This window comes from Vipera berus (genome assembly GCF_964194415.1).
Source record: "Vipera berus genome assembly, chromosome: 2".
In the NCBI taxonomy this organism is placed as follows: domain Eukaryota; kingdom Metazoa; phylum Chordata; class Lepidosauria; order Squamata; family Viperidae; genus Vipera; species Vipera berus.
In genome coordinates, this window is record NC_138203.1 from 198,969,267 (window position 1) to 198,987,717 (window position 18,451).

At 45.5% G+C, this 18,451-nt stretch overlaps 2 protein-coding genes across 2 annotated transcripts in view; one reads left to right on the forward strand and one right to left on the reverse strand.

Moving 5' to 3' along the window:
* The window catches only part of SLC22A4 (solute carrier family 22 member 4), a 72,895-nt gene extending 70,483 nt beyond the window's left edge, over nucleotides 1–2,412 (reverse strand). Inside the window, exon 1 of the mRNA XM_081318615.1 lies at nucleotides 1,871–2,412. Within this exon, the coding sequence (XP_081174741.1) occupies nucleotides 1,871–2,263 (393 nt within the window). The 5' untranslated portion in view covers nucleotides 2,264–2,412. The remainder of the gene's footprint in view (nucleotides 1–1,870) is intronic.
* Nucleotides 2,413–9,349: 6,937 nt separating this feature from the next.
* Nucleotides 9,350–18,451, forward strand: part of P4HA2 (prolyl 4-hydroxylase subunit alpha 2) — a 291,582-nt gene continuing 282,480 nt past the window's right edge. The window contains exon 1 of the mRNA XM_081316754.1: nucleotides 9,350–9,360. The gene's annotated coding sequence lies outside the window, so the exon portion shown is untranslated. The remainder of the gene's footprint in view (nucleotides 9,361–18,451) is intronic.

An 18,451-nucleotide genomic window follows, 5' to 3' on the forward strand; every position in this document is an offset into this window, starting at 1 on the left:
AGTTCCAACACAATTAATATATCCCCTTTAAGAGCTTTCTTAACATTTTAATTTCTGAAAATCCATTTTCTGCATGTGAAATTTAAATGAGAACCCTTCCCTCTTATCAGCCTGCATATGTTCTTAAGTCAGCAGAAAAAGTTTCGCCTGAAGACTGAGAGAACTGGGGATAAAACAATCATTTGATTTTTTCCTCCCCCACACTTTTCAACACATCCTACAAAGCTCTCAAGTTGAGCTCAACCCTTGGCAATTACCTATGTCATTATCTTGCATAAGAATAAGAATGAAAGAATAGATATGTCACTGCCTCTTTCTGGCATGTATTTAAATTTTTCAGATCTAGAATTCCTGGATTCTCCCCCATGAAAGCAATAACTAAACTATTTAACTTCTAACTTCTATTTAACTATTTAACTTCTGCAAACAGCCAGAGTTCCCACTCTGTTCCAACCTGCTGAGTACTACATCTTACATCAGTGTAACTTCTTTGTCTATTTAACCCATGATCCGATAAATAAGATATATATAAAGAAACTCCAAATACTGAAATGTATTTGGTTAGCATAAGGATGATAGCTATCAACCTTTTGATGCCAAATAATATGCTCTACTTTAAATGGCACCTAGAACAATGTCATATTCATCTCACGGCCCTACCCCATGAATGTTTACGAGATGTGTGGACCAACAACTTTAAAACAGCAAGGACAACAGATCAATCAATGCATGTTATAAAGAGGTGGAAATGCAATTACCCAGTCACCACTGCTATTTTGACACTGCTGATTCCCCCTGCACACCCAACTGTTCCTGCCATTAGAAATAATAGTGGTCAACTGAGAAAAGGCCTTTTGACACAGTACTGAGGATTGGCATACCCTTGGTTAAGACTTATCTGTTCATCTGGAAATTAATATATATATATATATATATATATATATATATATATATAATGTATGTATGTATATCATATACAAAAGAATCATGCAGTTCTGCTCCTATATGTACGATAGAATGGAAAAATGCTTAGAATGTAAAAACGCTAACTACAATAATTTTGAGATTTTAAATGCCCAATAGAAATGCGGGTATTATTGTATGACGTCAATCTGCCAACGTTATCACGTATTAAAGCCTATACATTCATGCAGACTTTATAATGCAATCTCAGAGATCACAGCGTAATGTCCCAAAATCGCTAATATTCAGGCATTACAAGCATCGCTACTTCCCAATCCACCAGTCATGAAAGCAAAAAACCCATTAGCTACAACGCACAACGTGGGTGAAAAATGCCGAGCGAGGCCAGGACAAATGCCTCTCTCCTAAAAGGACTTCTCCAAATCACGAGAAAGGCATTCCTTTTAAGTAAGGAATCTCGCAAAGGCTCAGCTCCGAAGCCTTCCCTTTTGGGAGAGAAGTTGGCAATAATTAAATCGAAGCCGCCGAATTGAAAACACCGCACTGTAAAGCTACGCAATAGCCACGTGCTCCAACACTGTCTTGCAACAAACCTGCGTTCTCTCTCTTGCAAAAAAAAAGAAGCCCAGCGGTCCTTTGGAGACAGGGGCATCTTCTTACTCAGAAAACCTCGTACAACATAACATGGCCCCAGTAAGGCCCCTCCTTCCTTCGCCTTTGCGCCCCGACCCTTACCTAACTCCATTTTCTGCCTCGGCGGCTTCCTATTCTCACATGGCCATGCATATGCATCTCTCTCGCCGCTTTTCCGGTCCACGCTCGCCAGCCTGCTGGCCACCTCTCCCGACGCTTTGGAAACCCTACCCCGGAACAACACAGCGGGCCGCGACCTCCGATTCCTCTCCCCGCCATCCCCTGCCCGGAAAAGCACCGGGCACTTTCTTACCTCCGTGACGATCGTAGAAAGATAAACCTCCCGGCTGTACTCCCAGCCATCCAGGCACTTCTCCTGCTCCACCTGGCTGAGGTTGACATCGCGGCCGGGCTCCAGGTTCCAGGCGGAGAAATTGATCAGAGCGTCGAGGCTGTAGCGGCTGCACTGGCTCCGCACCTGCCGCCCGTCGCGATCCTCCAGGGGGATGCTGGCGTTGAGCCACTCGGCGCTCAGGTTGGCGCTGGCGGGCACCCGGCACCGGTGCTCGGGGGTGCCGGCTAAGAAAACGGCGGACATGCCGTTGAAGCCATTGGGGATGATGCTGGCGCTGAGTAAGAAGAAGATGAGACGCTGGTAGGGGCCCCACTCGCCCAGGAAGGCGATGATCTCGTCGTAATCCCGCATAGCGGCTACGGGCACAAAGAACGGCCGGCGGAGAAGCTACACCCGCCAGACCGGCTGCTGAACAGAGCCCGCGCTGCGCCCTTCTGACTGGTTCTGGCATCCCTCCGGAGGTGGGGTCTCTGCCGGTCCGACTCCGCCTTTCTCGCCTGCCACCCCCGAGCTGGTTTCTGATCGGCCCCGCCCGAGATAACCTTCAGCCGATCGGAGAGGTTTCATCCTGCCGGAAGGCGAATCACTTCTGAGCCCGCCCGGAGGCGTCCTTAATGACGACGCCTGTGCTTTGGGCGGGAAAAGGCATCGAAAACGCTGGTAAACAAGCTGGTTGTATGCGGTGCCGAGTCCTGAGCAAGCCCGTCTTGCTTGTTCTTCCGCTAAAAGGATTTGTGTTCCCGCGAAGGCAGCGCGGGAGAAATGGACGGAAGCTGAAGTGACTGGCCGGCTTGGCAAGGTGGCATGGTTACTCGTGGTTAGCTCAGACAGTAGTCTCGGCTTACAACACATTTTTTTTTAAATTCCATTTATATCCCGCCCTTCTCCGAAGACTCAGGGCGGCTTACAAGCTTAGCACTAGCCTTCGTTCTATGTATATGCCTGCTTATTAGGGCTTTCACACACACACACACACACACACACACACACACACACACACACACACACAGACACCCAAGCGGCATTATTACAAAGTCAGCTTAATTGCCCCCAACAATCTGGGTCCTCATTTTACCTACCTCGGAAGGATGGAAGGCTGAGTCAACCTTGAGCCTGGTGGGATGCGAACCTGCACTAATTGCAGGCAGCTGATGTTACTTAAGGAGGCATTAGCCCACTGCTCCACCAAGGCTCTTGAGCTAGTAACTAACCTTTGGTCTGGGTTCATCCAATATCTGAGATTAAAATGTGGCTGGTCTACCGTAGTTGCTGGAAATCAGCCATGCAAGTCGCAGCCAGTTATGACAAAGATCATTGAATCACCTTTTTTTTTCTTGTGTATTGTGTGATGGTCCCCAACCCTGGTGCTTAGTTGATGATTCAATCTCATGCAAAGCCCAAAATAGTTAATTCCACAACCCTAGTTTAAATTAAGCAGTGATAAGAGTGCCATGTAAAATGCTCCGTTCATCTTATTGTGGAGAAATGACTAGAATTGTTTTGTAAAGGGTGTGCCTTGGAATTATGTTCTAAGCTGACTGCCCAAAATTGTTTCCACTTAATGCTGCCAAATAATTAATGTATTAACTTAAGTATTATCCATGTGATACAGAAAATGGTTCTCACACAATTCAGTAGCTTTTGCTTACCCTCAAGAGCAGTATTTCATGTTTTTTAATGCAATGCCTTACAAATCAGAGTAGCATCAAGCCATGCTGCGTCTTTTATCAACTTATTTTTAAGTTTTATGTAAAATATTACCAACTCCATTGCCAATTATTTCACTCTTGTAGATGCCATTTATGACAACTGATTTTTTTCTAAAGTTAGTGTTTATAAACAATGAAAAATTGAAACCTTTCAGCTTCCAATAATATGATTTGAGTTATAATTAGGACAGCCTAATTGTAAGATGATTTAGGAGACACATTTAGGTTTGACAGTGTCACGACGTCCTCTGCGAAGAATCACAAGCACTCCAAAGGTACGGGTGACCAAGTTTATTTCTCAAACAGAACAAACCGCGGTAAAGTCAGCGTTGAGGCATCCAGCCTCAACGCCCTTTTATCGTGCCGCTCCACCCTAACCCCACCCCTTCAGAGCAAACCGGCATCCGCCCACCTCCCCATAAAGACCCCACCCATCTCCCTGCACGCCCACCACCCACCACGTGCATTGCTGCGGCCCGCCGGGCCTGTCCTCAGGTAAGGTCTGTCCTTCCGCCTCCATACGCCTCCCTGTCCGTCCCGTTGTTGCTACTGTGCACTCCCCCCTGGGCCCACCCGAACGCCCAGCCGGAGGGGGAGGCAGCGTGGGCATGGCCACCCCCCCGTCCATGGCTGCCCGTGGCAGGTCAGCCCCTCCGGCTGCTCCTCCATTGTCCTTTACTCGTCCCGGCTCCGGCTGCTCTTTTGACCCAGCAGGGCGCTGGCGTTGCTCCCAGGGACCGGGCGTGGGCGCAGCCCGTGGCTCTGGGCCCAGCCGCCGGGGCGCCGGGGGTCGACCGGTGCAGGTGTGCCCACCGGCTTACCAATGGGTGTCCGGAGCCATCCCTGTCGGTGGGGTAAGAGCGCGCCCATCGGCCGCCCGGTTGTGAGCGCACTGGTCAGCTGCGAGGCGGGGACCCGGCGTTGCGCACGTTGGCCGGGCGAGGCTGCGCCCATCAGCTGGTCGGCGGGAGCCCGACGCCACGTCTTCCAGGTGGTTGCGGCTGGCGGCTCCGGCTGGCTGCTCCGGCGCTGCGTGGCCACCGGGGCCCAACGCGGCCAGAATGGATGTCTGCTGGCCGGTGGCGAGTTGTTGCAGTCCGGGAGTGCAGGTGAGCGCAGGAGACGGCAGTCTGCTGGGGGAGGGAGGGGCCGCTTCCCCGCGCCGGCGGAGAGCGGCGGAGACGGTGTCTAGTCACGGCCTTCCATCGCACACATCCGTCCAAACCGGGGGGTGGTGCCGGGGACTCAGTGGCCTGGGTCCGTGGATGTCCATCTTGCCAGGGTTCCGGGTCGTTGGCACCAGGTGTCTCCATCCCCGTTACTAGTGTCATCATGAGGGTCGCCATCTGGTGAGCAGCTCTCGAACGTTCCACTGACTTCCGTGCTATAGCCCCCTTGCCAGAGGGGGTGGCTGCGGCCGCACGGGGTGCCGGCAAAGGGCAGTCGGCCACACGGTGTCCCGGCTGCTTACACCGGAAACATTTTATGGTTGACCTTGTGGGCGGCACTGGTGGTTTTGCTGCTGGTGCCACGGTCTTCTGGTCCTCCTCCTTCGGCTTCTCAGGGGGCCTGCGGGGCCCGACCGCCCCCTCTGGCTTCCCCCTACACTCACGCAGCCGAACGTCGAGTTCAACAGCGACACGATACCACTCCAGCAGTTGCTCGGGCACACCACGCACCACGCACGCCCTACGTAGCGCACCGTCCAACCCTGCCTGGAAGTGGTGCACCAGCAGGCCAGGAGTGGAGCTTGTGAGCCACCCGGCGAAACTCACCAACATACTCCGCCGCGGGCCTGCCTTGTTGTCGCAGCCCCACCACCTCCGCCTCAGCCCTATGGGTACGGGCCACGTCCTCGAACTGCGTTCGCAGCGCTTCCAGGAACAGTCCAACATCGGCCAGTTCCCGGGCGTGCTCCCCATACAGGTCAGCCGCCCACGCCGCGGTCTCTCCCTGCAGGCTCACAGTGATAGTCACCACCATGGTCCATTGGGAGGCGTAGGCTGCACCGTACTGGTCCAGATGATGGATGGCTCAGGAACATGGCGAGCCGGTCAGGGTGACCATCGTACATCACCGGCAGAGGCGGAGGGCCCCAGAGCAACCCCGGGCCCCAGGACCCCCCCTGGGGCCTGGGGCCCCTCATACCTGGTGCCTGGTGCTGCCCGCTCCATGGCCTAGTGGGAGCCCCGGCCGTCGTTGTCCACCTGGCGGGCTCTGCCTGGTCCAACGCTTCGGGGGGTGGTCGTTCGGCTCGAACAGTTCCTGAAGCCGTCGGCTGTGACGGCAGGCCCCGGAACCTTGGGCTCGCCAGGCGGAAACCGGGCTGGCCCGACTGGCCAGGCGTCAGCCTCTGCAGCGACCACCGCCGTGTTTCCCGGCCCGGACCCGAAGGCGACCAAGGCGTGGGTTCCTGACACCCAAACTCCCCAAAACGGTCCCGCAACACATCCAATGTATAGGCCCCTGGAGCCGTGGAGTAACTCCACTCCTCGCCTTCCTCCTCCGTCAGCCGCCGCTCTCTCCAGGCCGTCGCCGAGCCCCCTGAACGGACCTCTCCACGGGCCAGGTCCAAGTGCTCCAGTGCAGGACTGTACCACCACTCCCCGCTGCGAGCCAGAGGCCCTTCCTCCCTGCCTTCGCTGCCAGCGGCCGTGGCCACAACTCCCTTGGTCTTCGGCCGCACCACCGGCCCCTCTACCACAACTGGGTCAGGTGGTACTGCAGCTGCAGCCCCCACGGCCCCGTCCCCATCGGCTGCCAAAGCAAGCCCCTGTGGATCCTCTGCCATGCCCAAAGCATGGGTAACAACAGAAGGAATCCCAGAGGAACGCTGACTTACTGTCACGACGTCCTCTGCGAAGAATCACAAGCACTCCAAAGGTACAGGTGACCAGGTTTATTTCTCACACAGAACAAACCGCGGTAAAGTCAGCGTTGAGGCATCCAGCCTCAACGCCCTTTTATCGTGCCGCTCCACCCTAGCCCCACCCCTTCAGAGCAAACCGGCATCCGCCCACCTCCCCATAAAGACCCCACCCATCTCCCTGCATGCCCACCACCCACCACGTGCGCTGCTGCGGCCCGCCGGGCCTGTCCTCAGGTAAGGTCTGTCCTTCCACCTCCATACACCTCCCTGTCCGTCCTGTTGTTGCTACTGTGCACTCCCCCCTGGGCCCACCCGAACGCCCAGCCGGAGGGGGAGGCAGCGTGGGCATGGCCACCACCCCCCGTCCATGGCTGCCCGTGGCAGGTCAGCCCCTCCGGCCGCTCCTCCATTGTCCTTTACTCGTCCCGGCTCCGGCTGCTCTTGTGACCCAGCAGGGCGCTGGCGTTGCTCCCAGGGACTGGGCGCGGGCGCAGCCCGTGGCTCTGGGCCCAGCCGCCGGGGCGCCGGGGGTCGACCGGTGCAGGTGTGCCCACCGGCTGACCGATGGGTGTCCGGAGCCGTCCCCGTCGGTGCGGTGAGAGCACACCCATCGGCCGCCCGGTTGTAAGCGCATTGGCCAGCTGCGAGGCGTTGCACACGTTGGCCAGGCGAGGCTGCGCCCATCAGCTGGTCGGCGGGAGCCCGACGCCGCGTCTTCTGGGTGGTTGCGGCTGGCGGCTCCGGCTGGCTGCTCCGGCGCTGTGTGGCCACCGGGGCCCAACGCGGCCAGCATGGACGTCTGCTGGCCGGTGGCGAGTTGTTGCAGTCTGGGAGTGCAGGTGAGCGCAGGAGATGGCAGTCTGCTGGGGGAGGGAGGGGCTGCTTCCCCGCGTCGGCGGAGAGAGCAGCGGAGACAGTGTCGAGGCCCGGACGCTTGGCAAACCGGCGGGGCTTGACAGAGAGTACTGGATGATTTCCATTTATTCTCCCTGAGGTACTTAGGCTAGTTGGGATTTCATAACAAGCATGGTTTGCCCCAAGTCATTTTATATTGACTGGTACCACAAACCTCTATAGGGAGATGGGACCAGTTAGATTTATCTTTCCCTTAGACCAGTGATGGTGAACCTTTTGGACACCGAGTGCCCAAACTGCAACCCAAAACCCACTTATGTATTGTCGGGTGCCAAGTGGGCGTGGCCTATTGGATGGGCGTAGACCATTGGGTGGGTGTGGCTGCGGTGGTAACGGGAGACTGGGTGGGACTAAAATGTTCAATCAATTCCAACTTTGCGAGATCTTTTTTTTCCCCTGTGAGAAGTTGAAATTGATTGATTGAATTTATTTTATTTTTTGCATATGGCAGCGGAGGCCTAAATCGAAAAGGTTTTATAAAACCCAGCTGAAGGCCTAGGACTGGGGCGACGGCACGCGTGCCCAGAGAGGGCTCTGTGTGCCACCTGTGCCACGTGTGCCATAAATCAGACCTTTTCAACCAGTGGTACGGGTACCACCTGAGGTACATTGGAACCTGGCAGGTGGTACGCGACCATCCTAAAAAAGTGGTAGCAGGGGAGGGGAATGAGCTGAACGGGAGGCAGCACCACACAAGCCTAAGCGAGAGATGGCTGGAGCTAGGCAACTGGTGGTACTCGGATGTTGCCATATCTAAAAGTGGTACAATGGGTGAAAAAGTTGAAAAGCCCTGCCATAGATTCCCCACCACGGCCTTAGACACTTGATGGATCCATTCAGTTTCCAGATGGCAATTGGGGGTTTCTCAGCACTTTGGAGGCTGATTCTATGGAGGGTATAGCTGACTTTTGGAATATGAAGATGATAAGGCTCGACAGAATTTTTCTCAAATGGCCCCCCAGCTATACACCATCCAGAGAGGGATATGAAGGGTAATATCTAGTGTTATAAGTAGCACTACATATAATGTAGTGTTATATGGGAAAAGTTTGAATATGTGTACCCTGAGAAAGTGGACAGTGTCCTTCAAGAGATACCCTCAGCCAGTTGTGGTTAGCTCTCTGTACCACCTGGCTTATTTGAGCTGCCAGAGATAGGCCAAAATTTGGATTAGGTGGTTGTGAATCCTCATTTTGAGAGGGACAGGTACTGATACTATTGAAGAGGATATTAGTGTGATCGCTTCTTAATAATAGATCCTAAATCCAGTCATATTGGACAACTGTTGCCAGGTCTCTAACCTGCTCCTTCAGGCAAATAGTATGAGGAAGTGATGTCATGGATTCCATACTGTACAAGGCATATACCAAAAAGAGGAGAAGGTCAAGGAGGCAAACCCAGAAGAAGATAGAGAGACCATCAAAGGCAAAATACATCATGAATTGGGGCTGCCAGAAGAGCAAGAGCCAGAACTTTGTATCTCCCTCAACACCTGAAGTGGTAAAAGAGGAAGTAAAGAAGATCAGCTGCAAAAAGAAATGGAAGAAGCAGAGTATCTTCACCTTCAACTCCACAAGTCTTTTATGAGGTTGTCTACCCCTGTTGTATCCTATATGATGTAATACCTATATGAAGGTGCTGGAGTTCATCCAGCCTTTTAGAGATCAGTATCCTCAGTAATACCCAGTTATATTTTTACTCCCACGTTGCCCAGGAGATGCATGGAAGTCTTATCTCAAAGTCTGAAAGCTATACAGATCTGGATGGGAAGAAACAGGTAGTGATTCCAGCAAGATGGAGATGCTGTAGCCACAGAAATCAACTGACTTGGGGACAATACCAATATTAACTCTGGATGGAATTGTGCTGCTCTAGAACGACCTACTACCCAAGCGACGTTCTTGGATTATATCTCCTGCAAGAATAGAAAGCGGAAGCTTTTGCCAGGAGCATTAGTATGCCAGTTGTATGACCATTCCTGGAACAGATGAGCCACTCTTGTCATCTCATGGGTGGACTACTGTCCTATACCTAGGACTGGCCTTGAAGGCCATCTAGGAGTTTTTACCAGTGTTAGTGACTTGCATTTAGCTGGGACAAACCTGTATTGCCATATAAAAAGAGTTGTTTTAGTTATAGTTTGTTTCTGGGTGCAGTTCAAAGTCCTGGTGTCCACTGTTGTATTGATGCTTGGAGCTGGGTCATCTTTGAGACAATGTAGCCCAAATAAAATCTGCTTGCCCAAGATGACCTGTGGAGAGTGTCAGCTGAGAGTCCTTATCCATATGAGATATGCAATAAGAGAAGACTTGGAGAGGAGAATTCTCTTTAGGAGCTCCCTTCTGTAGAAGGCCTTCCCATGAGATATAAAGATCATATCCTTAAATTCAGGAAGCTTTAAAAAGTATGGCTCTTTAAGTATGGATTTGGGGATCAAGACCTGAATCCCCAATAACTATTCTTGATAAAGAAGATCTTCAAAATCCTTGGCCGTTTTCATTTGCATAACATCGTTTTTAAATGGCTTTCTATGAGATTTTAGTCATTTTTTTTCTGTCTTAGCAGATGTCTTCCCAAAGAAATTTTCCCAAAGAAAAGATCTTCAGATAGTCAAGAAAGTTCGGGAGAAGGGCGGTATAGAAATTAAATAAATAAATAAATAAATACCTGGGGATATACTTAACAGCAAGATGTGCGACATTAAAAGAAGATAACTATTTAAAACTATTAAAGATTTGTAAAAATGGAAAAAATTACAATTATCAATTTTGGAAAGAATAGCAATGGTGAAAATAAATATTTTACCAAAACTACTTTTCCTATTTCAAAAAAAAATTAGGTTTTTTTTAATGAGCTAAATGCATTTTTTCTTGAAATTTATCTGACTTCAGAATAAAACTGACATTGCTACAAGAAGCAAAACAAAATGGAGGATTTGGGCTATCGGATTGAGTCCTATACTATCAAGCAGCTATATTAACATAGTTAAAAGAGTGGCTAATAAGAGTGGCTAATCCTTAGACACAAAAGACTACTATATCTAGAGGGAGATGACCTACAATTTGGATGGCATGCTTTTCTATGGTATGGGAAGAACAAAATCCATAAATACTTTCAAAATTACTACATAAGAAATGCTTTACTTCTGTCATGGGAAAAGATAAAAATGAATATATATATACCGGTATATATGAAAATACCAGGATGGATCTTGACAGTGGAAGTGTTTGTGCACCCAAATTTAATCAACTATGAGAAACTCGTGACATACAGAGACATTTTGAACATTGATGGGAAATTACAAACTAAACAAGAATTAGAAAAATGGCAAAATTTGTGGTGAAAAAAACTAAGATAACAAGGGCAGCTACTTATAAAGAAAATTTATATAAAATGTTTTATAGATGGCACTTACCACCTGCAAGATTAGCAAAATTATTTAAAAACATGTCTAGGAACTGTTGGAAATGTAGGCAAAAGCCAGGGACGTACTATCACCTTTGGTGGACATGCCCTAAAGCAAAAACATTTTGGTCAAAAATACGTATGTGGTTACAGAAAATGTTAAGAAAACATGTAGATATTAAGCCAGAACTATTTCTTCTATGTATAATTCCAGAGAACTGTGACAAAAATGTATATATTTAATATTACATGTACTAACAGCAGCGAGAATTACATTTGCACAATATTGGAAAAACAAAGAAACCATCTGAATAAGATAATAATTAGTAAAATTTTGGATTGTGTGGAAATAGATAGGCTTACATTGAAAATGAAAGGGAAGATACAGAATATTTTCAAACATGGGATAATTTTTATAACTGTCTAGAAAAGTGGAATAGAGAGTCGAAATGGAACTTTTATTAATATTAATGTTTGTAATATTAATTTGTAACTATAAAAACTTAATAAAATATTATAAAATAATAAAAAAATTGTAACAAATGTTGTTAGTCCTGACTCTGCAGCATGTCTAGACCAGACATGTTTTCTTGGTTTCCAGAAAACAAATACCTAAAGAATGAGACATCTCTTTTTGTCTTAAGCGGAGAAACCAAATATGAACCAAGTTTGTCCCCCCCCCCCCCGAAGCAGTGAATTAGGGGGCAATTTCTTTGCCTAATTTATGTTTTTCTTTTCACAGATCCAAAAAAGAAGCACTCCCATATTGTCCAATTAACTTTTAATAAATATTTGGTAGCATTATGGCCATCTGTTCACCTAACACAAAAACATCTCACAAAGAAAGCCTTCAACAAATTTTTCGTAATGTATCAGGCAAGCAAGCAGAACATTTCTCACAAAAGCAGATAAGGCAGCCAGAAAACAAGAAAAATCATAAATGTCTTTAATGGTATTCATAAAGCAATGCCCTACAATAGGTACTATTAGCCGAAGGTGTACAATCATGCCTTAACAATATCATTGTGGACATTAATCTGCTTTTCTTGGCACATCTGAAAATCTCTTGCCTGCTGATCAGACTTTTGTTTACTCTGTCTTTAATTCATTTCAGGAACAGATAGTTCCTAATATAAATGTGTAGTTTCAGGAAACGGGATTATTGTGTTTACCTGGCTGTTAGCTCATGCGGTATATTCTGGTTTCTGAAAGGTTATCAAAGAATAGTAAAAATCAAGCTGCTTGTTTCAGAGGAAGTATAGCTCTCAGCCCAGAAATATAGCTTTATTATATGAACTCACACAGGAATGCCATTAAAATAATCACTTTGCCTTTCCCATCATGCCTTAGTCATCACTTGCCTGGATTACTATAGTGCATTTGACCACTTGACCACTGAGACGCCCTGTTTGTTTTAAACTGCTTTTCTCAGAAGCTTGATTAAAAAGTAGCACACTAATAAACTGATTATGATTGTAACATGCTTATGTAGGTTAACAGTACCCCTTAGTATAGATGGGAATTTTTACCTCCCCATTTTGAAACTTGAACATAGTACCGAGGTATCTTGAGCTTTGTATAATAATAATAAACCTTTATTGTCAAAGTACAACATGTGTACATTGAGTTTAGCTGAGCCTCCCCCTGTGCTCTCTCCCCTTATTGTCCACTTAAATAGTCGATATACAACTTTTCTTAATATTGTAGCTAACTGGACTTTGAATTAGGTCAGGTTGAAATCTTAACTGTGTCATATAGGATTACGTTTAAACTATAAAGTCAGACTAAATTGTTTCATTAGAATAGGATAATGGGCGATTTTGGGCTGATCTTTTAGCCTAGAAGATCCTGCTGAAACAGAGAAGACATTAAGACTCACCCCTGGGCTTCAGAAAGAAGTGGCATGCTTGAACAGCGCCCTGGCAAGTAAATGAGTTCCTCTTGACAGATAAAAGCAATGTGGATTTTATGAATAAATCTACTTTTCTTTTTATTCAAGTCTGTCCATAGTCTTAGAATCATACAAATTGGATGGCAAGGTTTCCTTCCCTTGGCTCACTATAGTTGTCTAGCCCAGGCCTAGACCATTTATAATTTAAACGTAGGCTTGTTGGGCAGGTGGGAAAAAATGTCTAAATTACTTTTTGATTGGTTGAATGCTATAAAAATGGGGATTTTCTTCCCTTCAAAAGAATAGTTCTGTAGTAAGAAATCAGTTTTCACAGGAATCTGATAAAAATGTGACACTTCATCCTCATTCTGCTATTGGAACGACATAATTGTACATCAGAGGACACTGTCCCTCCAATTATCCATTATATGCTTTAAAATCCAGTATTTCATCCATGGAGGCAACATATAGGGAGCTAAACTAAAATTAGTTGATCCTAATTTCAATACTTCGTTTTCTTCTTGTGTCCTTTGCTCCGTTAGAAAATAATAAGCTACTCTCTAAGAAAAACTTCCACAAAGTGCCATACTGTGCATAAAATTCAAAAACAACGTATAATGCAGAAATGCTAAGTATTTTTAAACAGTCGGTAGAATTTATATATCAATCCCAGTGGCGTTTTAACTCACGTTATAGGCCAACTAAATAAGTTGCTTGAAGATCTGTAATGATAACACAAAAGGGATTAAACTGAATATGGTCCTCTAAATGAGGCCAGTGCTGAAAAACTACTCTTTTGCCAATCAGCATAATTAGGCTTACAATGGATTTACACCCTAATATGTATATCTAATATGTATACCCTTGTGTGTCCAACCACACCTGGCCAATAAAGAATTCTATTCTATTCTATTTTATTTTTTATATTGATATACATCATAAAATAACCAGGTATTGTACTGATTATCACCTGACATTTCAAAATCAACTTTAAGGACGCCCTCTTATTTAAACAAAAAGATTGGAATTTAAAGTGAATGATTTGGCTCTGCATGATCATCTTTTCTCAAGAAAGTTATTATTATGCAGCCTGTTGGACTTTTCACAGCAGCTAGAACTGGCTGTTGACCTTAAAAAGTCATTTAAATTAGTTACGGAAAAGTTAAATCCTGCAATCCAATTTTATGTGCATACATGAATAGCAAATATCTTCAGCTGAAATAGCTTGTATGATTATCTACATTAATTCACATGTATGTGCTTAAATTAATCACAATGTGTTTTCTAAATATACACCTAAGAATCTTTGGTAGGCTAATAATTATGTTTGCAATAGTGGCAAATATCTGTAGCTAAGGTGCAGGATGAGGGTGAAGATTTGTTCTCCAAGCTTGTTGGTACTCAAACTCAGAGAATGAACCTTCACGCACGTAATAATTAGGTATTGTACACCCTGCTCCTAAATCTTTTTATTTTCTCTCACAGCTGCCAAATTATCCTGAAGTGATACAGCTAGAATCCAGCAGCTGGCTGCCAATAAATGCAGGTGTGGTTTTTGTCTCAATTTTATGTCTTAAAACAAAACATACAGGCGATTCAATGGAAAAACGTGACACGCACCTTTAAAAGGGAAACTGTGATTCCTTCAGCCTGCCGCCTATCGGCAGCAAGGTGTAAGCAGCAGCTTTACGCTCACGCAATATCATGCCACATTGAACAACCACATTCCTGTCTCTGATGATTCTTCATTTGTATGTAACAAGATTTGTTCTTTTATAATTGTCTTTGTTTCAAGTTATCTTTCTAGTTATGTTTCAAGTTATGTTTCAAGTCAGTCACGTAAGCCTGAGTAAGCAGGAATGTTCAGCCCTAGGCACATGCGCAAGATGGCACTAAGGAGAAAAAAGCTTACTTCCTGCCATGCTGTTTTGTATCTTTTTGTTCCTGTTAGAAAACTCAATAAAAGGCGTCCGCGGGGACAGTCCGGGGTCGGAAGCTAGAGGTTGCGGAATGCTGCCCCTCTAGACCACCCGTGCAGTCCACGATACGCCAACTAAAACTGACTGCATGTGTCTGTGTGTTATTTTGGGGGATAGATAGAGAAATAGCATTAGCCTAGCCGATCCACATCCTAGACAACGGCAGCCCGGGAGAAGCGATTCGTTCCCATCCAGTCAGGACCTCACGGATCGCGACAACTGGGGGCTCGTCCGGGATCCCTCGCAGTAGTCATCGGTAAGTAGAATTTCCCCTTGGCGCAGTTCTCACAGGTGACCGTAGGAACGTCCGGCACCTTGAGTCGCTGAGATCAGGAAATTTTTCAACGACTACTCGCGCACGGCACGCAAGGAATGCCTCTTGTCTAGGAGGGTTCCTTCTCACTCTCATTCTTACGCACCTGGTACAGGCTTTCGAATCGTAAGTATGGGCTCCTCAAACTCAAAGACTACGTCAGGACATAGGGACGAGCTTTTTAATATAGTGAAGAGGGCAAATGTTATTTACAAAAGTCAAGGAAGGAAAATAACACATCCGGTTTCAAAAAAACAAATTGGAGACTTTTTAACCTATTTAAATTTATATTGTCTAAATTATCCTCAAAATGGCTCATTAAAGTTATTATTATGGAATAAATTAGGATCCTTTTTGCACAAAGAACCTAGAGCTCCTTTACACATTTTGACCACGTGGCAAGGACTCGTTGAAGCAATTAAAACTGTTTTTCCCAATGAGACATTGATGACAAATGAGCAGAAATTACAAGAAGGGAAAACCGATTTGAACACAGACAAAGACTCTCTAGTATATATTAACAAAAATTGTCTGGCTTATCCAGAATCAGGCACTTTGTCTGTTACAACCTGGGAAAAGCTACGTAAATATTTTCACAATCATCCCAGGGCGCCTGCTGACATTCTGTCTGCATGGCAAGCCGTGATGGCAGCATTAAAACTCTTGCTATCTCCTTTAGATCTAACATCTTCTATCTCTAAACCTCTTGATCACTCTTCTGATCTTCTGCCTTCATCCGTGCCACCCCCACCCTATGAAAAATCAGAGAAACTTCTTCCTATTGCTGTGCATGTCCCCCCCTCTGCTCTGCCTCCGGAGAATCTTCCTTCTGCCTTTTATTTTGCCCTGCTGTGCCTGTCTCTCTTTCTGCTCTCGGCAAAGAGGAAAAAGCCTCTGAGCTTGTTGCTATTTCTAAACCCCCCCTCCCCCCTTCCCTCCTCCTCCTTCTCCAAATCTCTCTCCTCACTCAAGAGGCACCTTTTGTTCACTTTATGCTTACAGATCATGCCTTGGACATTTCTTTTCTTCTTAATGATTCTCTTTTTCATTAAGCCTTTTCAGTTTCTCCGCCTCCCCCTCCTTATGAGGAAGATTTGTCATCTTGTTATCTTGTTAATTTTTTGCCGCCACCAGCAGCCGAAGGTTAACCAATCCACCCTTGCATCATGACTTCATCAACTATGTGTAAGAATTTTTAATAAGTATAGGTAAGCTAACATGATTTTGACTCTATCACAATATCTTGTCTGAATATAAATAAAAAAGAAATAGAGAAAAATTTCTGCTGTATTACCTCTAGGAGTAAATAGGGATCAATTATTTGGCACGGGACAATTCATTACTAATGACCAACAGGCTCAAAGCCCAAGGGAGGCTTTTAATTTGATACAGGAAGGTTTTGCAAAGGTTTATCAAGGTCCCAATCAGGCTTATTCAGACTTTGTGGATAGACTGCAGGAAGAAATAACAAGGCAAATAGACAATGAATATGCCCGAAATGAACTCCTGTTAAAATTGGCTTATGTGGGGCTTGAAAGAGCCTCTTGGGGCGAGCTGTTCTCAGTAAAATCCAGGGGCATGCCTGTTGATTTCAACTGCCTGGACCTGCCTGAGATCTAGCTAGCTCTTTGGATTATTGTTTTGGCCTAAAACCCCAAATTGATATGTGTGTTTTGTTTTGTTTTATGTGTATGTATATATATATATGTATATATATATGGACATTTGGAACATTAAGCTTGGACTTGGAATGGTGAGAAAAATAGGAGATGGTTAAAGGGCCCTATAGAAACCATGTTCGGTTGGAATCAACTCATGATTTTTCTCACCTCTCGTAGGACAAGCCATATGTCTAAATAAATGTTGTTTTAATAATATGTGTGTATATATGTCTGTCTGTGTTGTTCTGTGTTATTTCCAAGACTTGGAAGAGGGTCAAAATCCTCTCTGATAACACCAAACAAAAAGGCCTTATTTAATAATGTATGGTTTGTCTAGAGAAAATATGAAATGGAATTTTTGTAATGTATGGTTTGTCTGGAGAAAGTATGAAATGAAAATTTTTGTATGTGAAATTGTTTATGCAAGCAGTCAGAATGGAAGTGAATGAGTTAATTTGCTGATATGTACATGTGAGTGTGTTAGCCCTCAAAACTGCAGATTTTACTGTAGCAAAAGCCATGGATGATGTGTGAGAGTAAATGCATGTAAAGGAGAGCAAACTATTTTTATTTTTTTGGTGGTGAGATTTTTGTAAAGTTTCTTTCACCCCCCCCCAACCCTGCTGTGTTACTTTAAGAGTGAGAAAGGGAAAGAACAGCCAGAAGGAGGGGGGGTGGCTGGTCCTTTTAACCATTTTTTTTTCTCTGCTTAGAATTCCAGTCTGAGAAAGGGGGGTGGAAACTTGATGCCCACTCTTGCAGTTTCAGCTTGCAATTTTTTTTACTCGAAAGAGGAGAGATTCTTTGCTGGAGAAGTTTTTGGAATTCTTTGAGTTTTAGTTAAACTTCACCTAAAAGAAATTACTCTGATCTTTTTGTGGAGTTGTTTTTTGTTTTTGTTTTCTTGTTTTTGATGTTTTTGTGTCTGTGTGCAGGACACATTGATAGAAGGTGATATCTGGGAGAATTTCCCTCCCTTAATCAGCACTAACCTGTGGATTTTATGCCTTACAACAGGCTCTGAGATTGTTAATAAAGATACACTGAATCTAAATATGATTATGGAAACTTCAATACTTTTGGAGAAGAGAAATGTAGAGGATTGATTAATAGCTAAGAGAAACAGTTGGCTTATGCAAAAGTTGATAGAAGCTGGAAGCAAAAAAGACAGAAGTTAGGCCAGAATGGCAGAAGGGCAGTGAATGAATGGAAAAGAGAAGGGAGAAACAGAAAAGTGGTTTTTAAGTTGGTTTGCACAGATTTGTGAATTGCATGCATGAATTGTATGCCTTAACACAAGCCTTAGAATGCTGAAGGAACAAGAATGTACTATAGATAGGGAGAAACATGGGAAGTAGTAAAAAGTGTGAGGTAGATGTTGCATGATGGGAGTCGAATGTTGCTATTGTTTAACCAATTGAAAATTTTGGAGTAGATTCATTTATCCCATACGCCCAAAGTTTCTGTTTTAACCAGAGAAGCACAATTAGCTCAATTATTTTTATGTCTTTGCAAATTTGGGAATCATTTTTTCAAACCTCAAGTGAATTGCAATTTTCCTTAGCTGATTGGCATGGCAAGGTTTCTTGCCACCCACCACCCGATTATCGTTTGCAAATTGTTCGCACTGTACCCATTGACTGGTTGTCACCCTTGTCTCCTCACCCTTTACATTCGGCTGTTACAGTTTTTGCAGATGGGAGCAAGGAGTGTGGCGCCTGTGCCTGGTTGGAAAATGGTCAATGGAGAAGCAAGCAAACAACACCCCAGCGGTCAGCTCAAAAAGCTGAACTGGCT